The sequence below is a fragment of the Ictidomys tridecemlineatus genome, chromosome 2, assembly GCF_052094955.1.
Source record: "Ictidomys tridecemlineatus isolate mIctTri1 chromosome 2, mIctTri1.hap1, whole genome shotgun sequence".
Lineage (NCBI taxonomy): Eukaryota > Metazoa > Chordata > Mammalia > Rodentia > Sciuridae > Ictidomys > Ictidomys tridecemlineatus.
Window position 1 is genome coordinate 184,861,089 of NC_135478.1, and position 25,077 is coordinate 184,886,165.

Genomic DNA, 25,077 nt, shown 5'->3' on the forward strand with positions numbered 1-25,077 from the left:
CTTTCGGTACAGAGCCACTAAAAGGTATTAAAGAACTACATTAGATTTGATGTATGGGAACCTTCTCCTGGTGGAGGCATGAAGGATGGATTCAAGTAGGTGAAACTAGAGACTCTGAGAAAAAATATTGCTATAGTCTAGGGCAAATAAATGATAGGGAAGAAAGGACCCTCTTCCCCACTTTGTATCTTTACCAGCACATACTGACAACTTACAGGTGACCTTGACTCAATTACTGAGGGCATTGCTTCAATAGTCCTACTTTCTCCTGTATTTTTTAACATACCACTTGCTTGATTTTTTTCTCCTCTGTGCTCAAACATGTCCCAAACTTTTCTCCTCTAACTCCAACATCTTTCCCTCTTTGTTACATTTAATTGTTGAGAGACTTTACAAGTCCCCTTTTCTCATGTCCCAGATTTCTGCACTCTATGTTAGTCTAATTCCTGCTGCCAGTACCTTACTGTACTCTCAAGGTGGTCAGAAAGGTTTTTCTTACAAAATGAACCATTACCTCTAACTATAATGCATTAACAAAAGGGGAAAAGCAAGGGGCCTTCTTCATGGCTAAAGCTGAGTATTTTGAAATCCTTATTTTAGATCTACCTATTACATGTGACAGTGTGGATCTTGTCTCTATCTCTTTCTATATTCTTACTCTATGGCTTTCTATGGCCCCATACCCTACTAGAGTTTTATTCTAATAATTTATGCTCTAAGTTCAAATTCTCCTATTTCTCCAGACTTTGATCTATTTTTACAGTTTCAACTGTTGCTGACTTACTGATGACTCTCACTATACCTCCAGTCCTAACTTGTCCTTGAGCTTCATACTAGTATGTTCACTGCCCATTGTTAGAGATCTCCACCTGGATGTCCTGCAGGCATCTCAAACACAACATGTTCAAAACTGAACTCCTCATCTTTCTCCTAAGCCAGTACCTTTTCAGTTATTCTCTTTCTCAATTCCCATCTTAGCTGTCTAATCAGCCACCAAGGAAAGGAATCATCTCTGGTTCTTCTCACTCCCTCATTCCACAGATCAGATCAACCGCTATTATTATTGTTATTATTTTTTTTAATAGGGCTTGAATTTGTCCACCTCACTCTGTCCTGGTTTGTTGACTCTGTTCTGTTTTAGGAAGATTTTTTACTATCTCTCATCTGACTTCTGAAAAAGTATCTCCTAACAAACCTCCCTGATTTACACTCTTTATATCTAATTCCTAGCATATCACTATTCCCATACATCACTATTCCTAGACTCACCCCTTTGAAATAAAATCACTCCTTTCTTTAAAACCTTTTCATCGGTCTCTACCACCTACAGGATGAAATTCCAAGCTCTGACCATGATCTGGCTCTTGCCTACTTTTTTTTTCCCAGTTCCCTTTAGTCTGAAGCTCTACAATATTCAGATTGGTTTCTTATTACCTGAGAGGAGTGGGTATTTCAGAGCTATACATTACCCCATGAATTTGGGACCATCTTCCCTCTGCCATCACTTGACTAAGGTCTGTTCGTCCTTCAACAACCAATATAGATGGTTTTCAGATTGGGCTAGGTGATTTGGTGTGATCACAATAGTCTCATATATACATGTTACCTAAAATATTGTTTCATAATATTTTTTTCAAATGCTTTAGTCCTTGACAGCAATATATTGAGGACAGAGAATGTGTCTTATTAATTTTTGCTTCACTACCATTTAGCTCAATAACTGGAATCAACAAACAAATGTTGGATGATTAAAAGAATAAACAAATTAAGGAAACTGAAACAGAGTATAGGGGAAAGATTCTGAAGACCAGAATGTAAACAAGACTTAGTAACTGGTTGGTTAAGATTGTTAGGGGACTGAAGAAAAATAAGCAAAAGTCAAGAGTGTCTTTAGTTTGTAAATGGCAGTGCAAAGAGTATGTTAGCACAAAGCAGAAGGGAGCACGTTTAAAGGGAATATTAATTCTTCCTTTAGGAAAGGCTGCTTTTGAAATGTTTATGGGAATCCTTTAAGGTATTCTCTTGGCTCATTTTCTAACAATAGTAAAATAGAGTAGGTACTCAAAAACACCTCACCTGTTAAGTAAACTGTCATTACAAATTTATTAAAAATAGCTATTCTAATAGTTAAATTCTAGAATCTTCTATATCAGCTAATTATATCTTTTTTTTTCAGGTAGATGAATTTTAAAGATTTTCTTTTCTCCATTGTGTTTAGATATAAAATTTTAAAGTTTAAAGGAGAAAAACATTTCTAGGCCACATAATGTTTTATTTAGTTAAGATTAAATAACAAAGATTATAAGATGAAGATAAAATAATAGTGGGAAATCATCTCTAGCAAGGAACTGAAACTCCTTTTTTTTAATTCTTTCTGCTGTGCCAAAATCAAAGAAAACCTGCAGGTATTAGTGTTGGTTCATGATGCCAGATGGATTTTGTTGACTGAGTCAAAGCTCTAGTTAACATCTGCCAGAAAACAAGAGATCGTGTAAGGTCTGTACAAGTGATTAGACTAATTAATAATCACACCACAATTGTCGGTGAATTTGCCTTTTGGAAACCAGGTTTGGGCTGATAACATTTCTGAATACTTGCCAGGCTCAAGCTTGTTCACAGTAACGTCTGCCACATAACACAACACTGTCCAAAACCTCTCTTGGACAAGAGCTACCTGGATCCTGTTTGTTGTCCTGCACAAACACTGGAAAACAAAATTCCATTTCCACCCATAAAGAAAAACACCTGCTTTTCTAATCAACAGGAACTGTTTAGTCAAAGTTGAGGTACACCAGTTGGGAAATTGTTTATAGATTCATGGTGGCAACATATTCTCTTTTGGTGCCTTGACAGATAAATCGACACTCCAAGACCTTTAATGTCACCTATGGCAATAAAAGTTTACTGATGCGGGTTTTGTTATGTCTGTAGTAGAATCCTGTCCACAAAGCAAAGAAGAAGTGTCAAGGTCTTACTGTAATGATTATACCCATATTCCTAGGTACTCTTGAAACTATTGTGGGAATGGTTTAATTGAACACCAGAAGACACAGCCCCCAAGCCAAAATTCTTACGGCTCTAACACAACTGTTTCTCATTTTGTTATTATTTTATGGCAAACTTGGCTTTTTTTTTTTTACCACTCTCATAAAATGAGCAAAGAGCAAAAAAAGACTATCAGCAGAATGTTTGCCCTTCAATATGTTTTGCATGAAATTTGTAATCAACTTCTTCCTGGCTTGCTGCATTCATCATCAAACCATTCTTCATAAGGAGGCTTTAGATTTTTTTGATTGCTTGTAATAAGGTAATAGTGATTTAAGATGCTGGCTGATGGTTTAGAAAGATTATAAAACATCAGTGTCAGCATTAGAGACTTCCTGAAGTACAAGTGGTACAAATTGTCCAAGAGTTAAGCAACAATTATGCCTGAGCAATGAACGAGTTTGGAGACTTAATGATGAAGGGAGTCAACAGAGAAAGATGATCTTATCAACTCCATATCATAACTGAAAAGGCAAATGCTCCCAGAGTGTATTTCAGTTCAATCATGAAAACTTACAAGTAGATGACACTACCAGGAATCAGTTGAGATAATCTGAAGGGGCTCCTCTCATGGCTTGCCATCAAAACAGCATGCATTAGAGAGAGAGCTAAGAAGAGGCAATTTGTCCATGATCAAGGCACAAAAAAAGAAAATCAAGCAAGTGAAGCAATTTTACCTGACATGCTCAAATCATTATTTTGCTAATTTAGGATAGTTTTTATTGGAAATAATTATAAATCAATATCCTAGTGCTGATGGTTCAAGGAGTCTTTTGGGGGGTTTCACATTCCATGGTTGTTAGTATAAACCAGTTGATACTGTGGGAGGAGATATGTGTAACCCCATGTGGAAAGGACATTTTCTGATTTTACTTGGAGTCCTGTTGGAAATCATTGGAGAACATTTCCTTGTTAGACTTTAAGAGCCCTAAAGCTGAAAAAAAAACAAAACAAAAACAAAAGCAGACACTCTCCCCACAAAAACTAATTGAAAGCACATTATATAAACATAAATAAATAAACCTTTTTCTAAAAGAGGGGAAAATGATCTGTACATTGTCTTTCAAAGTCCCCATTTTTGTGGGTGTGCTTTTGTGACCAACTCTGATCCTGGGCTTGCTCAGCTGACAATTCATTATTTCTTGCTCTTCCAGGCTAACACACTTGTGTTTCTAATCCTTTTTGCAAATAGGGTAAGTACTTTATGGGTGGTATATTTTCTTGTGGAAGCAATTAGTAGGCATACAGTCTCCTACAACTTAAAATAAGTTCTGCAGCAGCACAGTCAAGCTTCAAGCTGCTGGATCAAAATTTATCTTGTCAGGTTCTCTACTTCAATTGCCGCTGTCACTTCTCTGAGATGCAGTTCTGTTGGTCACATAATAAACTAAGAAGCATCCATCAGTAAATCATACAGGACGAGGGCAGTGTCCGTAGCTTTGAGGTATTTGTAAGAATCTGGGGATGAGGATGGAATGTGACAGTCAGCTAACAGCTGAAAAGAGGATCAGAAAGAATCTGTAGTTGTTTTCTCCCTAGTCAACCCACAAAGGGATGTATTCCAGTTAACAAAAGGAGACAAAATGGAAAGGATGAGTGACCCAGTATCTGATGGGAAGGTTAAATGGAGGCTCTCTTCACCTCTGTCAGCTGAATCTTTTGAGACCTGGACCCCAACAGCATTTGCCAGGAAACTTTATATTCCAAGCAGTCTCTGGACAGTCTATTCGTGACTTGTAAAAGTGTGGGCAAAATCCATTTATATAAACCCTTGTCTCATCAAAAGAGTTGTGAGACGAAAAAGAAGAAAGAGAGAGATTTTTGCGTGAGTTTTCAAAATGCCTTGTGGTTTTCTTCCCTTTCGGGAAGTTGCTTCCTTCTAGCTTAAAACCAGGTGAGAAGGACATTTAAAAGGCCAACTTTGAGAGGTGGACACATGTCTATTGGAATTTCAGGGCATTAGACCTAGTATGAGATACTTGCTGTAGATTCACTTTAAGGAGAGAGAGAGAGAGAGAGAGAGAGAGAGAGAGAGAGAGAGAGAGAGAGAGAGAGAGAGAGAGAGAGAGAGAGAGAAGAGAGAGAGCCACGTAAGAGTAAAAGAGAAGACTTTATTGGGAATTAACTGTATTTCCAGCAACAGTGGAACAAGGATGCATGAGTACTTCTGTAGACCAAATGAGAGTAATTAAGTATAGCAAGCCTAGTGCCAAGTTGAATATCTTCCAAGAGGATGCCTGGAGGGGCAATGTGACCTCCGACAGAGTGGACTGTTAGTTACCAAGAGGCCAAAGAAGGAATCTAAGAGAGGGTATTGCCTTTATCAAGAAAGCTGCAGACAGAATGTCCTGGTGGGGGATCTTTTCAAGGACATTCACAAAAGCACTCATTAAAAAAGGAAGAAGAGGCATGCGATACCTAGAAAGCATATTGCTGAATTTATGCCTGTACTACTCAAGTAAGATCTTTCTTTTTTCAACATACTCTCTGTACCTGATTTGATGCCAACAGAGCAAGGAAAAGAAGTGTAGCAAAGCAAAATGGGGAAGAGAGAGAAAACTCCTGCATTCCCCCCACTACTTGAGTCTTTTGAGACAGGCAGCCCTGAACTGGGGGAGAGGAATGATGTGGTTATGACATAGGACTGGACAATTTTAGTACGGATGTATGAAAGTGATTGGCAACCTTTCAAAGCTATGGGATCTATCCAAGATTTTATTCAAGGGGTAGGGAGGAAATACACAGAAGAATCTTAAAGGTTGGGAGGGAAAAGAATTATTCTTTGTTGTTACCTTATCAGCTAAACCTACTTAATTTCTAATTAGAAACAGAATCATTATTACATTTGCAGAAGAAAAAAATTATTCAAACCATGGGTCTCTGCTATGCAATAGTTAAACACTCAATTAGTCTAGCACATTCAATAGACTTGATTCCCAAGCTGAATATTTTTGCCACATTCTTTGGATGAGATTTCTGATGGGAGGGCTTGAAGTGTGTTGGAGAAGGTAAGCCCTCTCCAGGTTCCCAGGTTCCCATCTTCCCACATGCATTGACCAATGACCCTTGTTTTTAAGCATCTGATTTTAACAACTTTTTTTTTTTTTTGGTGGTGGTGGTGCTGTAACAACTAATTTAAACAGCCAAATTTGTAATTACTGTAAGTCTTGCCTGAGTGAGGATGAGCACATCACTTGATCTCCTTCTGATATCATTTTCTTCTGTGTAAAATAAAGGTACAAATTTTTCTTTTAAATCAAAAGCTATAAAAATCAGAAAGCCAGCATAAATACCTCATGGAAATGACATCCACAACTGCCCTGCAGAAACTCTTTATATCGCCCCATGGTTATAGTGAATGTGTCAACCACTTCATAGCCATAACTTTTTGCAGCATCCAGAATAATCATATTTTCTTTCCATATATTTTGTACTTCACTCTGTATTGCAAAGTAGAAGAATAAGGGTTTTTATTAGCAGTGGATTATTTTATGATTTCATAACTCAAGCAGAAACCATATAAATGCTATCTTTTAAAACAGAAATTGGTTCTATTGTGTGATAAAGAATTTCACATGCATTTTTTAAATAAAGATATGTTCTTTCCTTTTTTCTCTCAAGACATCAATATAACTGTTTGAGTGTGTGTGTGTTGCATAAAGATGTATAGAGACACATAGTTTTGAACTTTCCCTTACACAGAAAGAAATTAAATGTATTGCCTATAATAAATATTTTAAAACTTCAATTTGAAAACTGACATTTAAGAATCATGAGTGCTAGGTTCAGCTATTTGGATTCTCATTCATTGAGTCACATTAATTGGCATCTGCTTTGTGCTTAGTTTCTAGCTGCAAGACAGGAATACAAGGATAAATAAATTGTGGTTTCTGCTCTTAAGACACTGCATTCTAATAAGAGAAACAGATTTATAAACAGCTATTAAGCCCTTTATTAGAGGAAAATATGCCAGGTTCTGCACTGATGGAAGGAGTAGCTGTCAGAGCCAGGGGAGAGCTGAATGGCGAGACTTTAAGAGAAGGTTCTGAGCAGTCTTGAGTGAGGTTTGCTGGCTGGAAGAGAGGTGTGTGCTTGGGGGAGCAGCAGACTTGAGTGAAGGCTCCAGCTGCTGTTACTGTGGATCAGATTCCTCCCTCCCTCAGGCGCCAAGTCCCTGGCAATGATTGAGCATGGCTGGGAGTTCTAGTTCAGGTGCACTCTGCTAATCATTGTGGCTTCAGGGCTTTGTCGTGGCTTGGCTAAGTTTCTCAGAACTGACCTGCTATCCTAGGCTTTCTACTGAAATCATCCTTCTTCCTCTCTTTTCATATCAGACTCATTGCAGTCCAGTACAGTTCCCAGGGAATGCTAGGCACTCAAAAGATATTTGGTGCAGGATCCAGTAACATGCATTGGGATGCTGTGGTCTGAAGGGCCTCCTGCCTACACCCACATCTCTCCCTTTATCTTCTACCCTTTATCAGGCATCCCCCTTGTTTATCCCTTCAGTTAATCCTGTCTGTGCTTGAAGAAGCCAAACTGACACAGGGAAGGTATTGCACTCACTTTTCCTTTTCCCAAAGGACAAATATAATTTCATAGGTAAAAAGACAAATAATAGCTCCCATTTGTTAATCCAACTGCAAGGTAAAAGAAGCAGTCAGATACATACAATTTTCTGTTTTCACTGTACTTGCATATTTATTTGTATATGACCGAGAAGAGGGTTTACTTGAAAATAAAGGTAGCAAATAGAAAAGGCTCAAAAGACATGCAAATTTTCTCTGGGCCTTCGTGATCATATAAAAATGATGCTCCCCAGGCACAGTGGTGCACGCTGTAATCCCAGCAGCTTGGGAGGCTGAGGCAGGAACATTGTGAGTTCAAAGCCAGCCTCAGCAAAAGTGAGGGGCTAAGCAACTCAGTGAGACCCTGTCACTAAATAAAATACAAAATAGGGCTGGGGATGTGACTCAGTCATTGAGTGCCCCTGAGTTCAATTCCTGGTAATCTCCCAACTCCAAAAAAAAAAAATGATGTTCAATATTCTCAATTTCATGTGTAGGCTTCCTGTCCAGTTACAAGTATTCTCTCATTTTAATGTACCTAGTTACAAAAGATACATGAAACTTTAAGCATTTTCCAGAGAAATTTTTCTAGAGAAAGACCAGTTCTTTTGGAAATAGATGTTTGAATGCAGGGAGCTAACAGAACAGTGCTTTGGGGATCAACACATATGAGGGAGCAAGGGAAGAAGAACTTGGCAGAGTGGAGAGTTGAATTGCAATGCAGTAGCAAAAGAAGCTCTCGCTAATGCCACCTGGAGTTCTAGAGCGGAGATGACCCTAGTGGCCCAGGTCAAGAAAGGCTACTGAGTCTCAGCAATCCAGCATGGGCATGTTGGGCCTCTGCAGCAAGAGACAATTTCTGCTGGGACTCAGATGGGAGTCATCATTAGGACAGGAATGAATGGGAAAGGGTGATCTGGGGACATCCAAATCACTAAGACTCATTCTTTTGTGCACAAGCCATTTTTTGTGGGTCCATTATGTGTTGAGAAATGTGTTTAGCACTTGGGGTACCAGAGTGACCCATACAAGCTCCCCTTACCTCCATGTATGTCCCTGTTCTCACTCATATTATAGCCCATCAGGATAGATGAACAACCAAGGTTTGCGTGCACTGGGTGACAAGAGTGAGGACATAGACACTATTCTAGCCACACATGGTAGGAGGAACTAACCTAGTCAAATGTGTCCAGAATGTCTTCCCAGAAGAAGAAGCACTTAAACTAATGAGGGGGCATGGAGGTGACACAGGTGAAGGGGTGGGGAGACTAGGATCCAAGAAGAGGGAACAGTGGTTTCATAGGCCTGAAAGCATGGAGTGCTTAAGAAGCAGCACATGCTTAGCCTGACTGAGCTCAGTGTGAATGTGTGTGTGTGTGTGTGTGTGTGTGTGTGTGTGTGTGTGTGTGTGTGTGTAGGCATATGTGTGCATGTGCTCTGGGAAAAAAGGAAAAATGGATAATTCTAGAGAGGAGGGCAGTTATCAGTCTTGCAAGTATATGATGGGAGTTGAGATTTATGTTCTGTCTTTACTTGCTAATATCCCTTTCTACTATCTTACTCTTTTTGTCCCTTTTCTCCTTCCTTTCTTTTGTTCTTACTCTGTTGGAAAAGACTGATGAGTACCAGCAAAGCTCTGGTGGCAGGCAAAGTCTTTGATGCAGGGTCTGGCACATAGCAAATGCTGAAGAAATGTTAGCTGGAATGAGTGGATTGTGAGTTAATAACCTAAATATAAGCAGGAGCCATGAATGCTCCAGTTGCTCCAAGGAGCTGCAGTCAAAGCAGCACAGCTACCAGAGTCAAGAAGGAATTGCAATCTCAGCTGGAAGCCCTCAGATAACATTAAAGGGGCTCCAAATCATAACCCATACCAAAAAATGATCAGAGTCCCCTTTCCTGGTCCCCAGTAAACGTTAGCCCTTCAGCTACCTTAGTTTTTTTAAATGGCTCAACTCATTTTAAGTTATCTTAAAACTTGCTGAGTTCAAGATGCTGAATTTGAAGCTTTAACATTAGTCACTTTCAACCAGTTCTCCCGTTTTGGTATCAAAGAAGATCTGGCATATAAAGTTTCCAGAAAAGAGAGGGGTAATGTGCTCAGTGCTGGGAAAAGCTAGGCATACTCCACACAGACACAAAAATAAATCTTAACTCCTTACATATCAAATGGACAGTTTCCTGCCTGCCCAGTTCCCACTATGCCCCTGAACCATGACTGTGCAATTGTCTGCAGACTTGGGCTGCTGGTGGACTCTCCTCGCTTGAGCAAGAGCAGCTGGTCCTCTGACCTACAGATGTGGTTTTTCTTTTTTGTTCTGCAGTTTCTATTCAGTGGTGAGAAGAATTTATTATCTTCTTCTGGTCAGAAGCCCCTAACTCCTTTCATTCATGAATGTCCAACTACAGGGGAAAAGACAATGATACTACTTCAAAGATATTAAAAAAACAAAACAAAACAATTGTCTTCAAAAAAGCCACTCCTTCCCAAAGGACTCTTTGTTAGTGGCAATTTCATTTGTGGTTTTAGCCTGAACCTGAAGAAAAGAAAGCCTTTTTATATAGCCTAGAAAGGCATATGAAAACTTGATGGGTAAATGATACTTAAAGAGGTTTCTCTCTTATATGCCTTAGTTCTTAATTTTGCATGGATCAGCACGCCTTTTTCTTTTATAAACCCAATGCAAATGATTTGCAACACATTTTGGGGCTATGGTTTCATTTTTCCAGGAATAATTATAAATGATCTGAAATCATAATCTCTAAGTATATAATCTTTTTTGATCATAATGAAGGTGTCCTTTTTGGAACCTTTTCCAACAGGGATCAAAATCGGAATTATGAAGTTCACATAGCCAAGAAGAAACGGGCTTACCTGTGTTAAGAAATGCACTCCATCCACTGGTAGATGGAATCCAATTCCCAAAGTTTTGATGATCACTAGGATATTGAGTAAATTTTCCCTGAATGAAATGATCAGAATTCCAAAGTCACAAACCATAATTACAGCTTAGGTGTTTGTTAATTACTCCCCAAAATCAAGCAGAATCCTTTGAGAACCAGATAATTGGCATCCAGGACCAAATTCCCATTTTACAGATTTGATGTGTATTAGGGGATTTTGTGGATTGAGTTTGGTATCAGTGGACAGGTTTTGATCTGTATCAAATTTAAATTTGAATAATTAAGAGTCCTGTTGTGATTAGATATAAAAGTATTTTGAAATATTTTAAATCAGGCTTTAAATCTAAGTTTAAATTATGAAGTGTTATTTAAGTAAATGTCTTGATAAAACTTAACCATTATCAATATCACCTTTTAAAAAATTTTAAATATCAATGACAATTACTGTCACAGCAGTTTACCTTTTCAAAACCTTGTGAATAATTTGCAGGTGGTTGGAATTAAGCCACTGAACACCACCAACAACCAATACAGTCTGGCCAGTATTCTCTAGGGGACGTGATCTGAAATCCAGAAAGAAAAACAACACATGTTGCTTTAAAACAGATGGTAAACATTTTAACTGCATTGCCTCACATTTCATTGAACCATGTCTGGCTTCCTGATCACAGGACCTTCTTGTCATTTGCAACTCGTTTTCAGCCACATTACTGAGTATCTAAGCCTTTCAGCACATTTGATATACAGTGAGCAATTATGACTGCTAGTAAAACATCAGGACATTGTGGCCTTGTGCCATTCATAATAGTTCCATTGTACCTTTGCAGGAGATGTTCAAGTGCTTTCTCAAATGTCGGTCTCAGTGAAGGACTTATCCAAAACTGGGGATAGTAGGAGTAACTAACCAATGTCTTCCCACCATTGACGTTGGTATACAATTTAGTTCCATGCACCTTCTGCCATTCCTGGAGCGTTTCATTTAGTCTTTCAATCAGATAGTACATGATCCCTCTGTTGGTTGAATCACCAATGAAAAGAATCTATAAAGAAAAAGATATTTGTTTCCAAATTGCATGTTTACATGCTATAAGATAGTCTAAAATAACTAATTTTTGAATATTCATAAAATCACATGTCTAATCAAAGGACAGCCCTTCAAAAATAACATTTATTGGAACAAGATTTATCAGATCCTCACCCAACTTGTTCCTTTTCCTGTCTTCTATATTATTAGTAATGACATCCTCTAATTGTTGACTCAATAATGCATAAAACTTTTCTCTCCATGCTAATTTCAATTTTTTTTATCTCCCATATGTTCGTTGCTTTTTTATCTACTCATTTAACAAGGCTTGTTGATTCTAAAGATGCTTGAAATATTTTAGTGCTCAGGATTTTTCAATATGTTTTGTAGATGTAAAACAGAGAATCTGCAGAGGTAGCTAGCCCTAGAGGTTATGTTATTACTTGAAAAAAAAAGATGACTAGAATCTGATTTTATGCACATCATGCCATGTCCCAGGTTGTATAGCCCAGTGCCGTTTGCTCCCCAGGAAAGTCTCCCACATCCATCACCTCCTTTCCATCCCACCAGCCTTCTTTGGACTCTCTCTATCTCTAAGCTACACTATTTTTTTAAAATTTTTTATTTTTTTTATTGGTTGTTCACAACATTACAAAGCTCTTGACATATCATATTTCATACATTAGATTGAAGTGGGTTATAAACTCCCAATTTTACCCCAAATGCAGATTGCAGAATTGTGGATGTATAACCGACGTGATTCTAAGCTACACTATTGCAGCACTCTCCTGAGCAGTCTTCCTTCTTGGATAGTGGCTGCCCTCTAATTTATTCAACACACAGTATTGCTGAGATAAATTTTTAAATATCTACTTCTGGTTATCTTATTTGCAGGTTCAAATTTATATTGGCTTCCATATCCTAAAGAATCAAGTCTGAACTATTACTGAAGTTTTATTGCATGTCATGCTCTGCTAGTTGGAGATTTCCACAGATGAGGAATTTGAGACTCAGGAAGACTGAGGTCATAAATCTAGTAAATGGTGAATACAGGACTCACACCCAGGTCCTTTGACTCTGTGCAGGGGCAACGGCTCTTCCTCTCAATGTGTCCCCTCATGTAATCATGACACACTCCTACTTTTTCACTGAACATGATTTGCACTCAACAGCATCTGTTTTTCCTTGTGTTAATCCATCTGCCTCGAACATTCCTCCCTCTGCAATTCCACCTGTCAACCTCCAGACCCAACACCAGCAGCACCTCTACCAAAAGGCCCAGTGCCCTTAGCCTGAATTACCTTCTCAGGCCTCTGTGATTCCATTAAATTTTTACTTACATTATAGATTGAATCAATGTCTACATGAAATTATGGCTATTTGTATTTGCATCTTTTTTTTCTCATATCTTATCAAAGAATAGTTGAGATCAGGGTTACCTTCTCATTCTATTTCTCTATAGTACCATATGTGCCCTTTAAAAACAGTGAATTGAAAGTAAAAGGGGATTTTTTTCCATGGACAATATTTGAATATTTTTGGATAAGACTGAGTTTATTCTTGATTTTTTTCTCTTTCTTTTTTCATTGGTCATGCACATATTTTATTCTAATTTTAACAGCCAGAATTGCCATCATTTCTTAGGAATTTCTGCATTTGTTCATCCAAAGTGAATTTGGTAAGAATCTGAAAAGGTTTATTCTTTCCAAGGTAAGTGTGTCAAAATAGTTGTATGAAGAAATCCAGAAAGTTTCTCTAATTTGCCTTTCAATGCCAATACTCTTACCATAAACCTGGTCAAGATTAACTGAATAATATGCCAAGGCCCACACCAAACCTCTTAGTCAAGTTCCATGTGGGGCAATAAAATTTCAGTACAATAAAATAATTTGGGAAATTAATTGCTTCTTAACTAGATTTAACTTGTAACTGTTCTTCTGGACTAGATTTCTGATTTTTAAACAGGAATATGGAATCATCATGAATATTCTTAATTTGGATACTAAAGATTATGCAAATCCACTTGTACTAGTTTACTAGTGCTGTCATTACACAGTACCACAGACTCAGTGCTTCAACAACAGATATTTAATTTCTCACATTTCTAGGGGCTAGAAATCTAAGATCAAGTGATTGGCAGGGCTGATTCCTTCAAAGGGTCTCTCTGGCTTGTCTTCTCTCTGTCTTGCATGGTCTTACCCTGTGTGAGTCTGTGTCCTAATCGCTTCTATTAAAGACTCTACTCATATTGGATTAGGTGGACTCCACCCAGATAATCTCATTTTACCTTATTCACCTCTTTAAAGGCCCTATCTCTATAGACATTTTCTGAGGTACTAGGAAGTTATAACTTCCAACTTATGAGTTTGGCAGAAAGAAAGCCACTCAGACCACACCCTCAAGAGATAGCTTTAAACCAAATCACTGCTAAGGACTTTTCTTTGGGCTTCTCTTTATTTTGGTAATCAAGGTCCATTTCCTAAATATCTACATTATGGGCTATCAGAGATACAGAGGTTTAGAAAAATCAAAGTAGTAGCATGTTACTGAGAGAAAAACAATGACAAAACTTGTAGATTCCCAGTCTTTCTGTGTGGTTAGCTCTGAAGATGTGACCCACCAGAGCTGATCACAGACAGAACAACTGTGTTACAGAATTCTAAGGTACTATTCTTTATTACCTAGAAAATCTTAGATGAATATGGTATGGCTTCTTCAGGGTATAATTTCCTCATGTGTAAAATGGAGAAAAACACAGCACCACCTCAGAAGATTTACATGAGACTTTGAATACTTATCCTGTTGCTGGCACACAATAAGCACATAATGGATGTGAGCTGGCATTAAGGCACAGGAGAAGCCAGCAGCATTTTTTGAGGGTGCCTTGCAGTGCCTCGTGAAGCATTTTGAATTCTTCAGTCCCATTCAGAGAAAATGATGTGGAAGATGGAAATAAACTGAGTTACCACAGTCTTCCCCCTCCATCACCAAGCTGTTACTACTGACCCAAGCTGCTACTACTGTAGAGGGCTGCTGCAGAAACCAAGGTTCTGGATGGAGGACTGAAAGCGAAACTGTTACCTGAGCAAACCATCATGCTCAGAGGAGGTCCCAGGGGCTACCCGCCCCCCCCCCCCCCCGCCATCAATAAGAGCTACATAGATGCCAGGAGCTTCACCACCATCATTTGCAAAACAAGTTCTGTTATACAGCAAATATCTTGATAGCATTTTTGAATTCAGTCAACATAGCTTTGGGAAGACCATTTTCTTTCTTTTTTTTTTTAACATTTATTCTTTAGTTGTAGGTGGACACAATACCTTTATTTACTTTTTATGTGGTGCTGGTGATCCAAGTCAGTGCCTCACGCATGTTAGGCAAGCATTTCTCCTCTCAGCCACCACCCCAGCCCCAGGGGAAGATCATTTTCTACAGGGCTATCTAATCTCATTGCCTTTCCATTCATGAAAGTTGAAAATAATAAAAGCATAGATAAAATAAATGAAGCTATGATATTAAATTGATTGTTCTATCAGTGAAGCAGATTTTCTAAGAGGTTAACTGGTATTCCTAACTAAAAGATTGCTAACATCAAAATGCCAGCCCTTTTAAACATACAACACAGAATTTAAAATTAATATCATAAATTAAAGAGTGGTTCTTTTCAGTCACAGGATTCATTTTCAGCCTTTTATATCTTTTAGATCATTCAGATTTCTTGAAATTTATTAAAAGGAAAATGTGCAGACTATTTGTTTTAGAGGACGAATTCTATTACAGGATCCCTAAATTATTACAAATATTTATGACTATCCATACAATTAATAAATGTCTTTTCCTCTTTCCTCTGAAATTTATTTTCTTAGATTAGCATGTACAGGTATTGGTGGGCACAAGCAAATGGAGACGGAAAAAAAAATCACTAAATATAAATAGTAAGAATATTATTTGTTTTTTCTTTTTATGGAGTAAAAATAACCTCACTGAATGTTTAAATCAAAAGTTCCCGAAGTTTTGGTTGTATCTTTATCAATAAATACTATTTCTAACTATTATTTGTGTCAGGAAACCATTTCTTTAAGAATAGAAGTCCTTTTATGCATCACAGGGATTATAAATTATTTCCCTCCTCTTTCTCTTTCTTCAGCATAGGTTGCATTTAATCTGTACAGAAATGTAAGCATTCCTATGGCCCAATAAAATGCATGAGGTTGACAACACAGGGCTCACCCAGCTAGCAGGAACCCACAGAAATATCCAAGAGGGGAAGTCCCACAAGAGAGCAAGAGGTGCTATCATCTACTAGTGTAGGTAATGCTTGCTGACTGGAGAGCACTCACAGGGTATAAATAAAGAAGATGAAAGTGCAGCAAGAAGTCTTGTTCATCATCACATCTATCTCAGGGCCAAGCATAGCACCTGTGTTGAGAAAGCTCCATGGTGGTGCTGAGGAACCCCAGGATTGAGAAGAACTGCTCTCATAAGATAGACACCCATTTCTAAAGGAGACAAGGGTTGTCCAGCTGTAACACGAAGCCCTGGCAGATCAGATCACTAATGATATTTAAGTAATGACAAAAATCCAGTTCAACAAAGCACCTCTCCATGCCATGTGATTTGGCTACAATGAATGTATTTCAATCATGCATTTTAATTAAATTGACTGTAGAGGGGCAGCCAAATTGCTGTTTGTGGGTAAAAACAAATGTGAGATTGAAATTTAAGCAAATCGCCTTCAAACACAAAATTTGACCACAGAGAAAATCAAGCAACTATATAATGCCAGTTAAACATGGTTCTTCTAGCTGTTGGAACTGAACTGCGTATGTCACCATTTTGTCTGGCTTGTGGGTATATTTACTGAATGCTGAAGGAGGGCACCAAGTATGAGTCATCCTCTCCTGGGGAGTGTGAGGTGCACTCCCTTTTTTTATCCTGCCCTGATTATTGAAAGCGACAGCAATAATAAATTAAGTAGCCATAATGGAATTCACATTACTCACAATATATTATTATAAATTAGCCACACTTCAAAATTTAAACACCTTTAGGTCTAAGACACTACTTAGCTTGAAAACATTACTTAAAAATTTAAGTTACATTTCCTGTTTTAACAGCTGAGTTTAAGTACTTTCAGTAAACATTGCCTTTTATATTTCCCTTTCTTAATTGCACTCTTCTTTCAGATATTTTATTACTGGTTTAAATTCTGAACTGTTTTCCACTGACAAACAAAATAAGGGCTTATTTCATTCAGTTGGGTTACATGATATAGTTGCTTGATTTTCAGCAGTAAATTTGTCATATTTCTAAACTATTTCCTATGTATTTCACACTGTGATTGTAAAGGTGGGCTCTGACAAATTTTTATCAATGTTCCATTTATACTTTTAAGAAGAGGGTATCTATTTAGAGAAAAGTGTGAACATATAATTGGAATCCTAGCTTTTGATTCAACACAGAATCGCAAACCTTAAACATATTTATAAAAAACTATAAGTGAGTCACATCCTGTTTGGATAAAGCTAGAGTTGAAAAGGGGTCTCACATGTACCTGCCCTCCATAATGCTCAAGTGTGCTACAGAAATGAATTGTACAAATGCTCCAAGGAGAAAGGTGGCTTTGTCTTTTCACTCAAGAGCTTGATCCGTCTTTCCTTCTGTTAACACTGCTGAAATGAAGGAAATGACTAAGGTGCAGAAAGTTCAGTGCTGCTCACAGGTCTTTAAGTGCAGTGAGGTTCCTGGTCAAAGTTACTGGAAACCTGACCCCCTTTTCAAATCTCAACTGGTTTGTGTCTTGTTCCTTCCTTGCAGGTGGGCTTGTATTTTCAAGCATGGTCTTGGCATTCATCAATGTAAAACAGTAGGAAAAAGATGGAATGGGTCATAATAACAACTTAAGGAAACCTGACAGAGAGAAATGACTACTTGGAGATTCTAAAGAAAGCAGAATGCTATTTGAAGGCCTAACTTTTCAATAGTTCTCACTGGACCTGTCAAATTCTGTTGCCTTTACATTTGATTCTTTGGAGAAAAATAACTCAGTTTAATATGTTCCCTCAAAATGAAGCTTGCCAAGTTTAGGACTGACATTAAAGATCTGTTTTCTCCGTTACTTTTTGCAGCACAATAGGTTTGAACTACTTATTCATGGCAAGAATGACATTTCTGGATGCTCATAGATGACCTCGAAATGCAAAGTACCCAGTCATCTTCTTTCTGGCAACTTCTCCAAACCCTTCTAGTCTGTATCTGGGGACTGCTTCCTACTGTGGCAATCATCATGCTGATTTTGCAATGATTACTTCTCTCATTTGTCTTCTTCCACTAGAAAAATAGCATCTGAAAATAATGCTGTACACTCCTGGGATAGCTTCTTACCTCAAAACACATTAGATAAATGAACAAAGTGACATCACGAAAGTTTCATGTCTTAGAACTTAACTTCAAGTGATGGGGGGACTCGACGACTATGTGATAACATTATGGATAACTGATAGCAGCAATGTATCTGGCATGGGGAACATGGTAAATATGATGAGTTTGGTAAATAAAAATAATCACTTTGTTGGTGAGATGGAGAACTATAGCTCAGAATCACCCATTCTGATTGCCTATCTAAACCTCTTCCTGCCTCATTACTACCTCATTGTCCTTATGTACATATAAGTGATTTTTGCTAAAGTAATATGTTTCTTTTATTGAATATTTGACATGGTAGGAAAAGATACAAAAAGTCAGCATACAATACATTTAAAAAGCAAAACATTTGTATTACTTTTTCTTACATTTATATAAGTGTTATGCCTTAAGACTTATTTGTCTTTAGAATAGTATGGTAATTATTAAAAATCTGGCTAGGATGAGAACTTATTTGTCTTAGTAATCACACATGAGAATTAAGGAGTACTTAGTATATTTTTATTATTCTAATGGAAAGTAAAAAAAAATAAACTGGGAAACCTTTTGCTTACCTACTGCAATTAATATACGGAGCTCACCTAAACCAAGTGCTATAACATAGTTGCAGCTTTGAATGTTTATAATTATCTCTACTTTTATGAGCCTTATCAATGTAGGCATCTGACTATATTACCAAATCCTGTGACTCAAAGTGAAATATCTTTCTCAGGACCTCCCTCCTTTGCATTTCCACTAGCTCTGCGCTAGTTATGATTTAGACAATCCTTTAAAATATAGATTTCTGTTTTTATTGGTTGATTTATGGATTGATGGCAGTGCTGGGAATTGAACCTCGAGTCTCATGCTAGCAATAGAGAGTGCTCTATCCCTGAACCATACCTCCAATCCTAACATATACAGTTTTAGTTTAAGAAAACAATGTTCACATATTGTGAAAATGAAAACACACATAAAAATATCTCTGCTCTCCTCCCCAGTCATGCTCTATTACCTAAGCTGCTTTCCTGGGCATGTGATCTGGACAGTCTCACAGGGCTTGTGCTTGGAAGAGTTCTGTGCTTGGCTTATTGTTCCACCATTGCATTGGGGTTCTTAATAATGTTTTTTAACACAGGGTCCTGTATTTCATTTTGTACCCTACCCCTCCTCCACTCCTCTCCACCTATTGCATTCACTCTTATCAATTTGTGACTTCCAGAAATTCTCTGTGGAGGCAAGCATGTTTGTATGCATTAGGTTTTACATCAATGGGATTATTCTATAGAATAATTATTCTATATTCTATATCTTGATTATTATTATTATATCTAGATTATTCTATATCTTGCTTTGTTGCATGTTGGAAATTTTCCATAAACAGCCTCAGTCTCCTAGCATCCATTTCCTTCTTAGGCAGTTTCCCTTCTGCTAAGGGAAGATCTTTCTAGTCCTGGTTATGCCACTCCTCTGTTAAAAGGGGACAATGCTTCTCTGTTTGTATAGAAAATAAATTAGAATCTTGGAAAACAAATCAGATTCGTAGGACCAGTGCCAGTGTTTTGGAAAACGTGAGTGTCTGAGCACACAGGTCTCAAGGAAGACTCTGGACTAGGTGAAGTAATACAATTAGCCCTCTCTGTAAAGCAGGAAGCTGGTTGGTCTCTGCTGGAGTCACCTAATCTGAGCATAGGAGACTATTGACTTTGCAACAAACAATGTTTCTTGCTAACAAGTAGAAAAAAAATGATCCACCCTCCTTACTATTTATTTATTTATTGGTGCTGGGAATTGTACCCAGGACCTTGTTGCGTGTGAGACAAGCAAAATCTATCAGCTGAGCTATATCCCCAGTCCCTTACCATTATCTTGTACAGTTGTTAAAAATCAGCTAAGTCCAAAAGGACTTAAAAAGAGCATAATTCAGGGGCATAGCCACATCAATGTTTATAGCAGCACAATTCACAATAGCTAAACTGTGGAACCAACCTAGATGCCCTTCAGTAGATGAATGGATAAAAAAAATGTGGCATTTATACATAATGGAATATTACTCAGCAATAAAAGAGAATAAAATCATGGCATTTGTGGGTAAATGGATGGAGTTAGAGAAGATAATGCTAAGTGAAGTTAGCCAATCCCCCCAAAAAACAAATGCTGAATGTTTTCTTTAATTAAGGCGGCTGATTCATAGTGGGATAGGGAGAGGGAGCATGGGAGTAATGGACGAACTCTAGGTAGGGCAGAGGGGTTGGAGAGGAAGGGCGGGAATCATTACTATACAAAGTACACGAGTGAAGACACAAATTGATGTGAATATACTATGTATACAACCAGAGGTATGAAAAATTGTGCTCTATATATGTAATAAGAATTATAATGCATTCTGCTGTCATATATCATTGAAAAATACATAAAAAAGAAATTACTAGAGACAATGATATGGACTGAATTCTTATGTCCCCTCCAAATTCATGTGTTGAACTAGTAACTCACAGTATGACCATATCAAGAGGTGAAAGCTCAGGAGGTAATCATGTTTATTTAGATGGATCATGAGCCTCCATGATGAAGTTGTGTCCTTATAAAAGAAAGACCAAAGCTCTTTCTCTTTTTACTGCATGAAGACTACAGGAAGGCAGTCACCAGAAACCAGGAAGAGGACTCTCACCAGCATCTGACCACGCTGGCATCCTGATCTCAGACTCCTCAATATCAAGAGCTGTAGGACATATATATGAGCTGCCCAGTTTATGGTATTTTATTAAAGCATTCCCAGCTAAGGCAGGAAAGAAGGCTTTTAGCTTTCTATAAAATAAATTAATCCATAGTAGAGGCTTAAACATAAGTAGCTCATGTTTACTTATTATTTTACAGATGAAGAAAATGAGCTGAGAAACAATACGTGTCCCATCCCAAACCACAGAATTTAGCGATAAACTTAATATCTACTGATTTTCAGGTTAATAAACTGTGACATCTTCTTGGAATTTTACTGAATACTCTAAATTCTGAGGTCAGAATGGTATTCTGAGTTTAGAGACATCTGGTCAGTGTGGCAACAGTGATTGTCATGGCTTCTAGTGCTGTGCTTCTAAGCTATGAAGGGTGGGTGTCCAAGCTGGGGGTTCAAAGTGCCTGAGTCACAGCCATTCCCACGCTTCTGCTGTGACTGTGAATTACCCAATCTCTCAGAACTTGGATTTTCTTAAGAAGAAAAATTATTACTAATATTATTCTACTGATAATATTAATATGTTATTCTTATAGAGTTATTATTAGGAGTAAAAAAGATTTTAATTCATTCATTTACTCAACCAATATTTATTTATTTGTTGGTGTTGCAGTTTGAACCCAGACAGAGCCTTGAACATGCTAAGCATATGCTCTAGCACTGATCTAAATCCTCAGCCTTACAAATATTGAGGGATGATTATGTATCAACAATTGTGCTTAGCAATCAGGTTATAGCAATGAATCAAATACATTCCCTGCCCTCATGAAGCTTACAGTCGGTTGGGATTTAAGGTATAAGAAGGTTAGCCACATCTTTCCCCACACAGAATCAATACTCAGTTAATATTACTGATGGCAACATAGGTTTCTAAGTAATTGTTTTTCTTTTTTTCCCTTTTGTACAAATTAATATTGCTGCTTTATCAGTAGAGATATCCTTAATTGTGAAAACTGGGAGCATTTCTATTGAAATCATGAAGAAGATATCTATCTTCCTGTTATGCCCCTCACTTCCTGTCATGCTTCTTAAACCAGTTGCTAGCAGAAAATTTGGCTAATATTCTATCCACAGGGTTTTTTTTTTTGAACCAGTGGCAATTAAATATAGACCCATATCTCCAACCATTTTTAAATATTTTATTTAAAGCTACAGTTTCACCAAGTTGCTTAGGGTCTCACTAAGTTGCTGAGGCTGGCTTTGAATTCATGATCCTCCTGCTTCAGCCACCCTCGTTGCTAGGATTACAGGTGTGCACCTTCACACCCTGCCTCCAGTTTTTTTTTAATGCATAAATATAATTTTGTAAAATTCAGCTTTTGAAATCATGCCCATGTGTGAGATCTTACACACAGTGTATAAGGAAATGTTCATCTAATAAAAAGTACTTGAAAAATTTGGTGAAGATTACTTACTTGGTATTATTAAGCAAGCATCTCAGTCTATGAGCCCGTTTCGCATGTCCGAGAGTTCTGCCGGACTCTACCTAGTCAGAGCATGCCTAGCAAGAAGACAATGCATGTCCAAGAAATCAGCTTAGAAGCCTCACTAAAGGGAAAATCAGGCTAGTGAGGTCCATGTGAGACCTGCCCAGGAATGTGAAAGAAGATCATCAAGGTTAGAGGGTAAAAACAATTTGCCATGCACTTGGTAAGTTCTACAAGAAGTGCGTCTTGCATGCATTTGATTTCTTGAGCTGAGCTACAGATGTCTGTCTTAACAGCAGTGCCCTGAGAGCTGCGGTTGACAAGGCCAGCTGCTCTGAACTGCCAACTGTCAGTTGACGTGGCAAGCTCCTAACAACTTGTGCTGCAAGAAAAGCATGGAATTGGGTCAGCGCAGGACACGACTTTAATATCCTCCATCTGTCAAGTAGACTGATGGAGATAAAAATGAATATTTTGAGAAAGAATTGTTAAAGCTCTTCTATGATACCATCTACATATAATTGAAAAGCCAAGTTGCATTCAATTAGTTTTCCTCTGTGACTGAAGGCAACAAATTGGTCTAGAATATACAACCACCTGGTTTTTAGAGCTGTAGGCAGCAAAAATTGAAGGCTTCCCCGACAGGACTGGATGCAGCACCTACCTTCCTTCCTCCCAGGCACTGCTGGAGCTGAGGCTTAGTTAGGACACCATGTTGGCAGTTGTGGGGCTGCCAAGTTATTTCTCTCCAGTCACAGGTCCTGTTGTCTGAACAACTAAGGCAAGGCACGATCCACTGGCCTGGAACAGATGGCAAAACTTCCTTTGGTTTGGTTTCTACTGGCAAAATTATAGTTTGCAAGTAACTTGAGAATCCAGCGTATGGCACACAATTATAGAAATTATAGTGAGAAGATTATTCTTATCATATAAATCCAGTAGAGCAATGCATGGCCTTCTGCCAACCAAATAGAAGAGCTGAAGTAATGTTCTGAAATAGCACAGATCACGTTGAAATTAAGTATGAACTCTGTTCCATGAAACCATATACTTACATCAAAAAAAATTAAGTGATCAGGCACTACTCAATTATTACTTATTTTTAAACAGTATATCACTGCTCCTTTGATCAATAGGAATGAAGTAGATTAAAAAGAGCTCCTCAAATTGTTAGTAGGTCTCAAATATATACTAAAATTACACATTCTTAAATTGCTAGTCCAGGTATTTTCCCTGCTCTCAAAAGACTCAAGGTACAAGAGAACTACTTCTGTATTCTGATATTTCATTATTTTGGAGAAAAGCTATTATTCCTCAATTTGATTAATGTTTTTTGGTGTCAATCTTTTCGGCTCTTTTGGCTGAAGGTTTCATGACCTCAGAGATGTCATTTCTTCATCTGTTAGATGAGATATATCATGTTCTCATATGATTGGTGTGAGGATGTAATGGAATAATATACTTAAAGGGCTTAGTTACCTGCAGAGTTCCCCTACTTTTTTGAATTAAGAAAGAAAACAATTTAAAAACTTCATCCATTCTGGGTCTGATTTGTGGTGCTGCTAGTAAAAGTCTCTAGTGTGATATGAATTTTAGTGGGAAGAATTTCTTTTCAGGGCATAAATATAATACATTTCACATTCATGACCTCAGGGATGTCAGAGCTGTGTATGTGTTTGTGGAAATAGTTACAAATAATAAAACATAAAAGGGATTATAGTTTATAGCTTGTATTGACTCATCATGGAAAGGAAAAAAATATGAGCATCTTAGAGAGAAACTGGAAGAGAGAAAAGAAAATACAAGGCAAAGGAGATGAGAAATTATGAATTTCAAGGAAGGGAAGAAAATGTATAACAGAATCACTTTAGGGGTACAAAATCAGCTGGAGCAGAATTGCAGAACTAAAATTCAAAAGCAATGCAGACATATTCATTCCTCTTGCCATTTTTTTTTCTTTGCTTTGCTTTTTCAGTGTAATGAGAATTCCAGAAGAAAACTGTTTCATTCAATGTCTACTCACTCTGTACTTTCTACACAATTTTAGAACTGGGGAGTGACACTCTATTTCTCCACATACATATCACTCAACCAGCGTTTTTTAATTTAATACATTAAGATCTATCCTGTTGAGGTGTTAGGAGCCATTGTTGTTAAAATATCATAGTAATTTAAAAAACAGGATTTTAATTGCATCTCCATATATCAGAGAGTGCTTTAATATATTAACTAATTTAAACTTCAAACCGATCCTATTATCACCACCTAAACTGATGTTCAGAAAATTTAGCTTGATGTCCTCCAAGAACCAGGATATGAACTGGACTATCTGTTCTAGGACCCATGTTCTTAACTATAATTCTGAGTTCTCAAAATTGATATTTGGGTTCAAGGGATATAATTTATACATGTAAAATAATTATACCATCATAACAAGAAATGTAAAATTGACCGTTATATCTGTGGGGTAGTGAAAGAGCCTAGAATTTGGAGACACACACATGTGGTCTCTGTTGCCTCTAACAAGTCTTGAAGACCTCAATATTGATTGCAAATTAGCTTTACCCAGAAAGCTTTTTAAAATACCCATACTGGGGTTGTACCTCAGACTGATTATGTCAGAATCACCAGACATGGACTATTCTTCATTGATTCCAATACAAAGTCAAGGCTGCAATACACTGTTTAAATTAGTCTTTTCATGATTCAACGTGCTTCTTTGTAAGGAAAATAAGTACAGTACCTGACATGATGCCCGACATCCAGCAGTTAATGAATATATTTTACTCCCACACCCCAACCGCAAGCAAGCCAAAGCAGTTTAGAATCAAGAGAGTCAAGAAGGTCAGAGTTTTCTGGAAGCATAAAATGTGAACAGGACTTTATGGGTAGATAAGATTTGGAGACATGGAAGGCATGGTACTTTAGGGTACCAGTGAAGCGATGGGCCTTAGAGATGTGAGGCAAAAGAAC

The 25,077-nt window shown here is 37.6% G+C and overlaps 1 protein-coding gene across 3 annotated transcripts in view; it reads right to left on the reverse strand.

The window, feature by feature from the left end:
• Cped1 (cadherin like and PC-esterase domain containing 1) overlaps window positions 1-25,077 on the reverse strand; it is a 250,834-nt gene that overhangs the window by 12,903 nt on the left and 212,854 nt on the right. For all 3 annotated transcript variants that reach the window (XR_013435263.1, XM_078040309.1, XM_013362253.4), the window contains 5 exons: window positions 22,769-22,905; window positions 11,337-11,557; window positions 10,979-11,080; window positions 10,489-10,576; window positions 6,339-6,485 (listed from right to left, as the gene is read on the reverse strand). Coding sequence is in view for 2 of the 3 variants with exons in the window: in XM_078040309.1 (XP_077896435.1) it covers window positions 6,339-6,485; window positions 10,489-10,576; window positions 10,979-11,080; window positions 11,337-11,557; window positions 22,769-22,905 (695 nt within the window). In the remaining variant the exon portion in view is untranslated. The remainder of the gene's footprint in view (window positions 1-6,338; window positions 6,486-10,488; window positions 10,577-10,978; window positions 11,081-11,336; window positions 11,558-22,768; window positions 22,906-25,077) is intronic.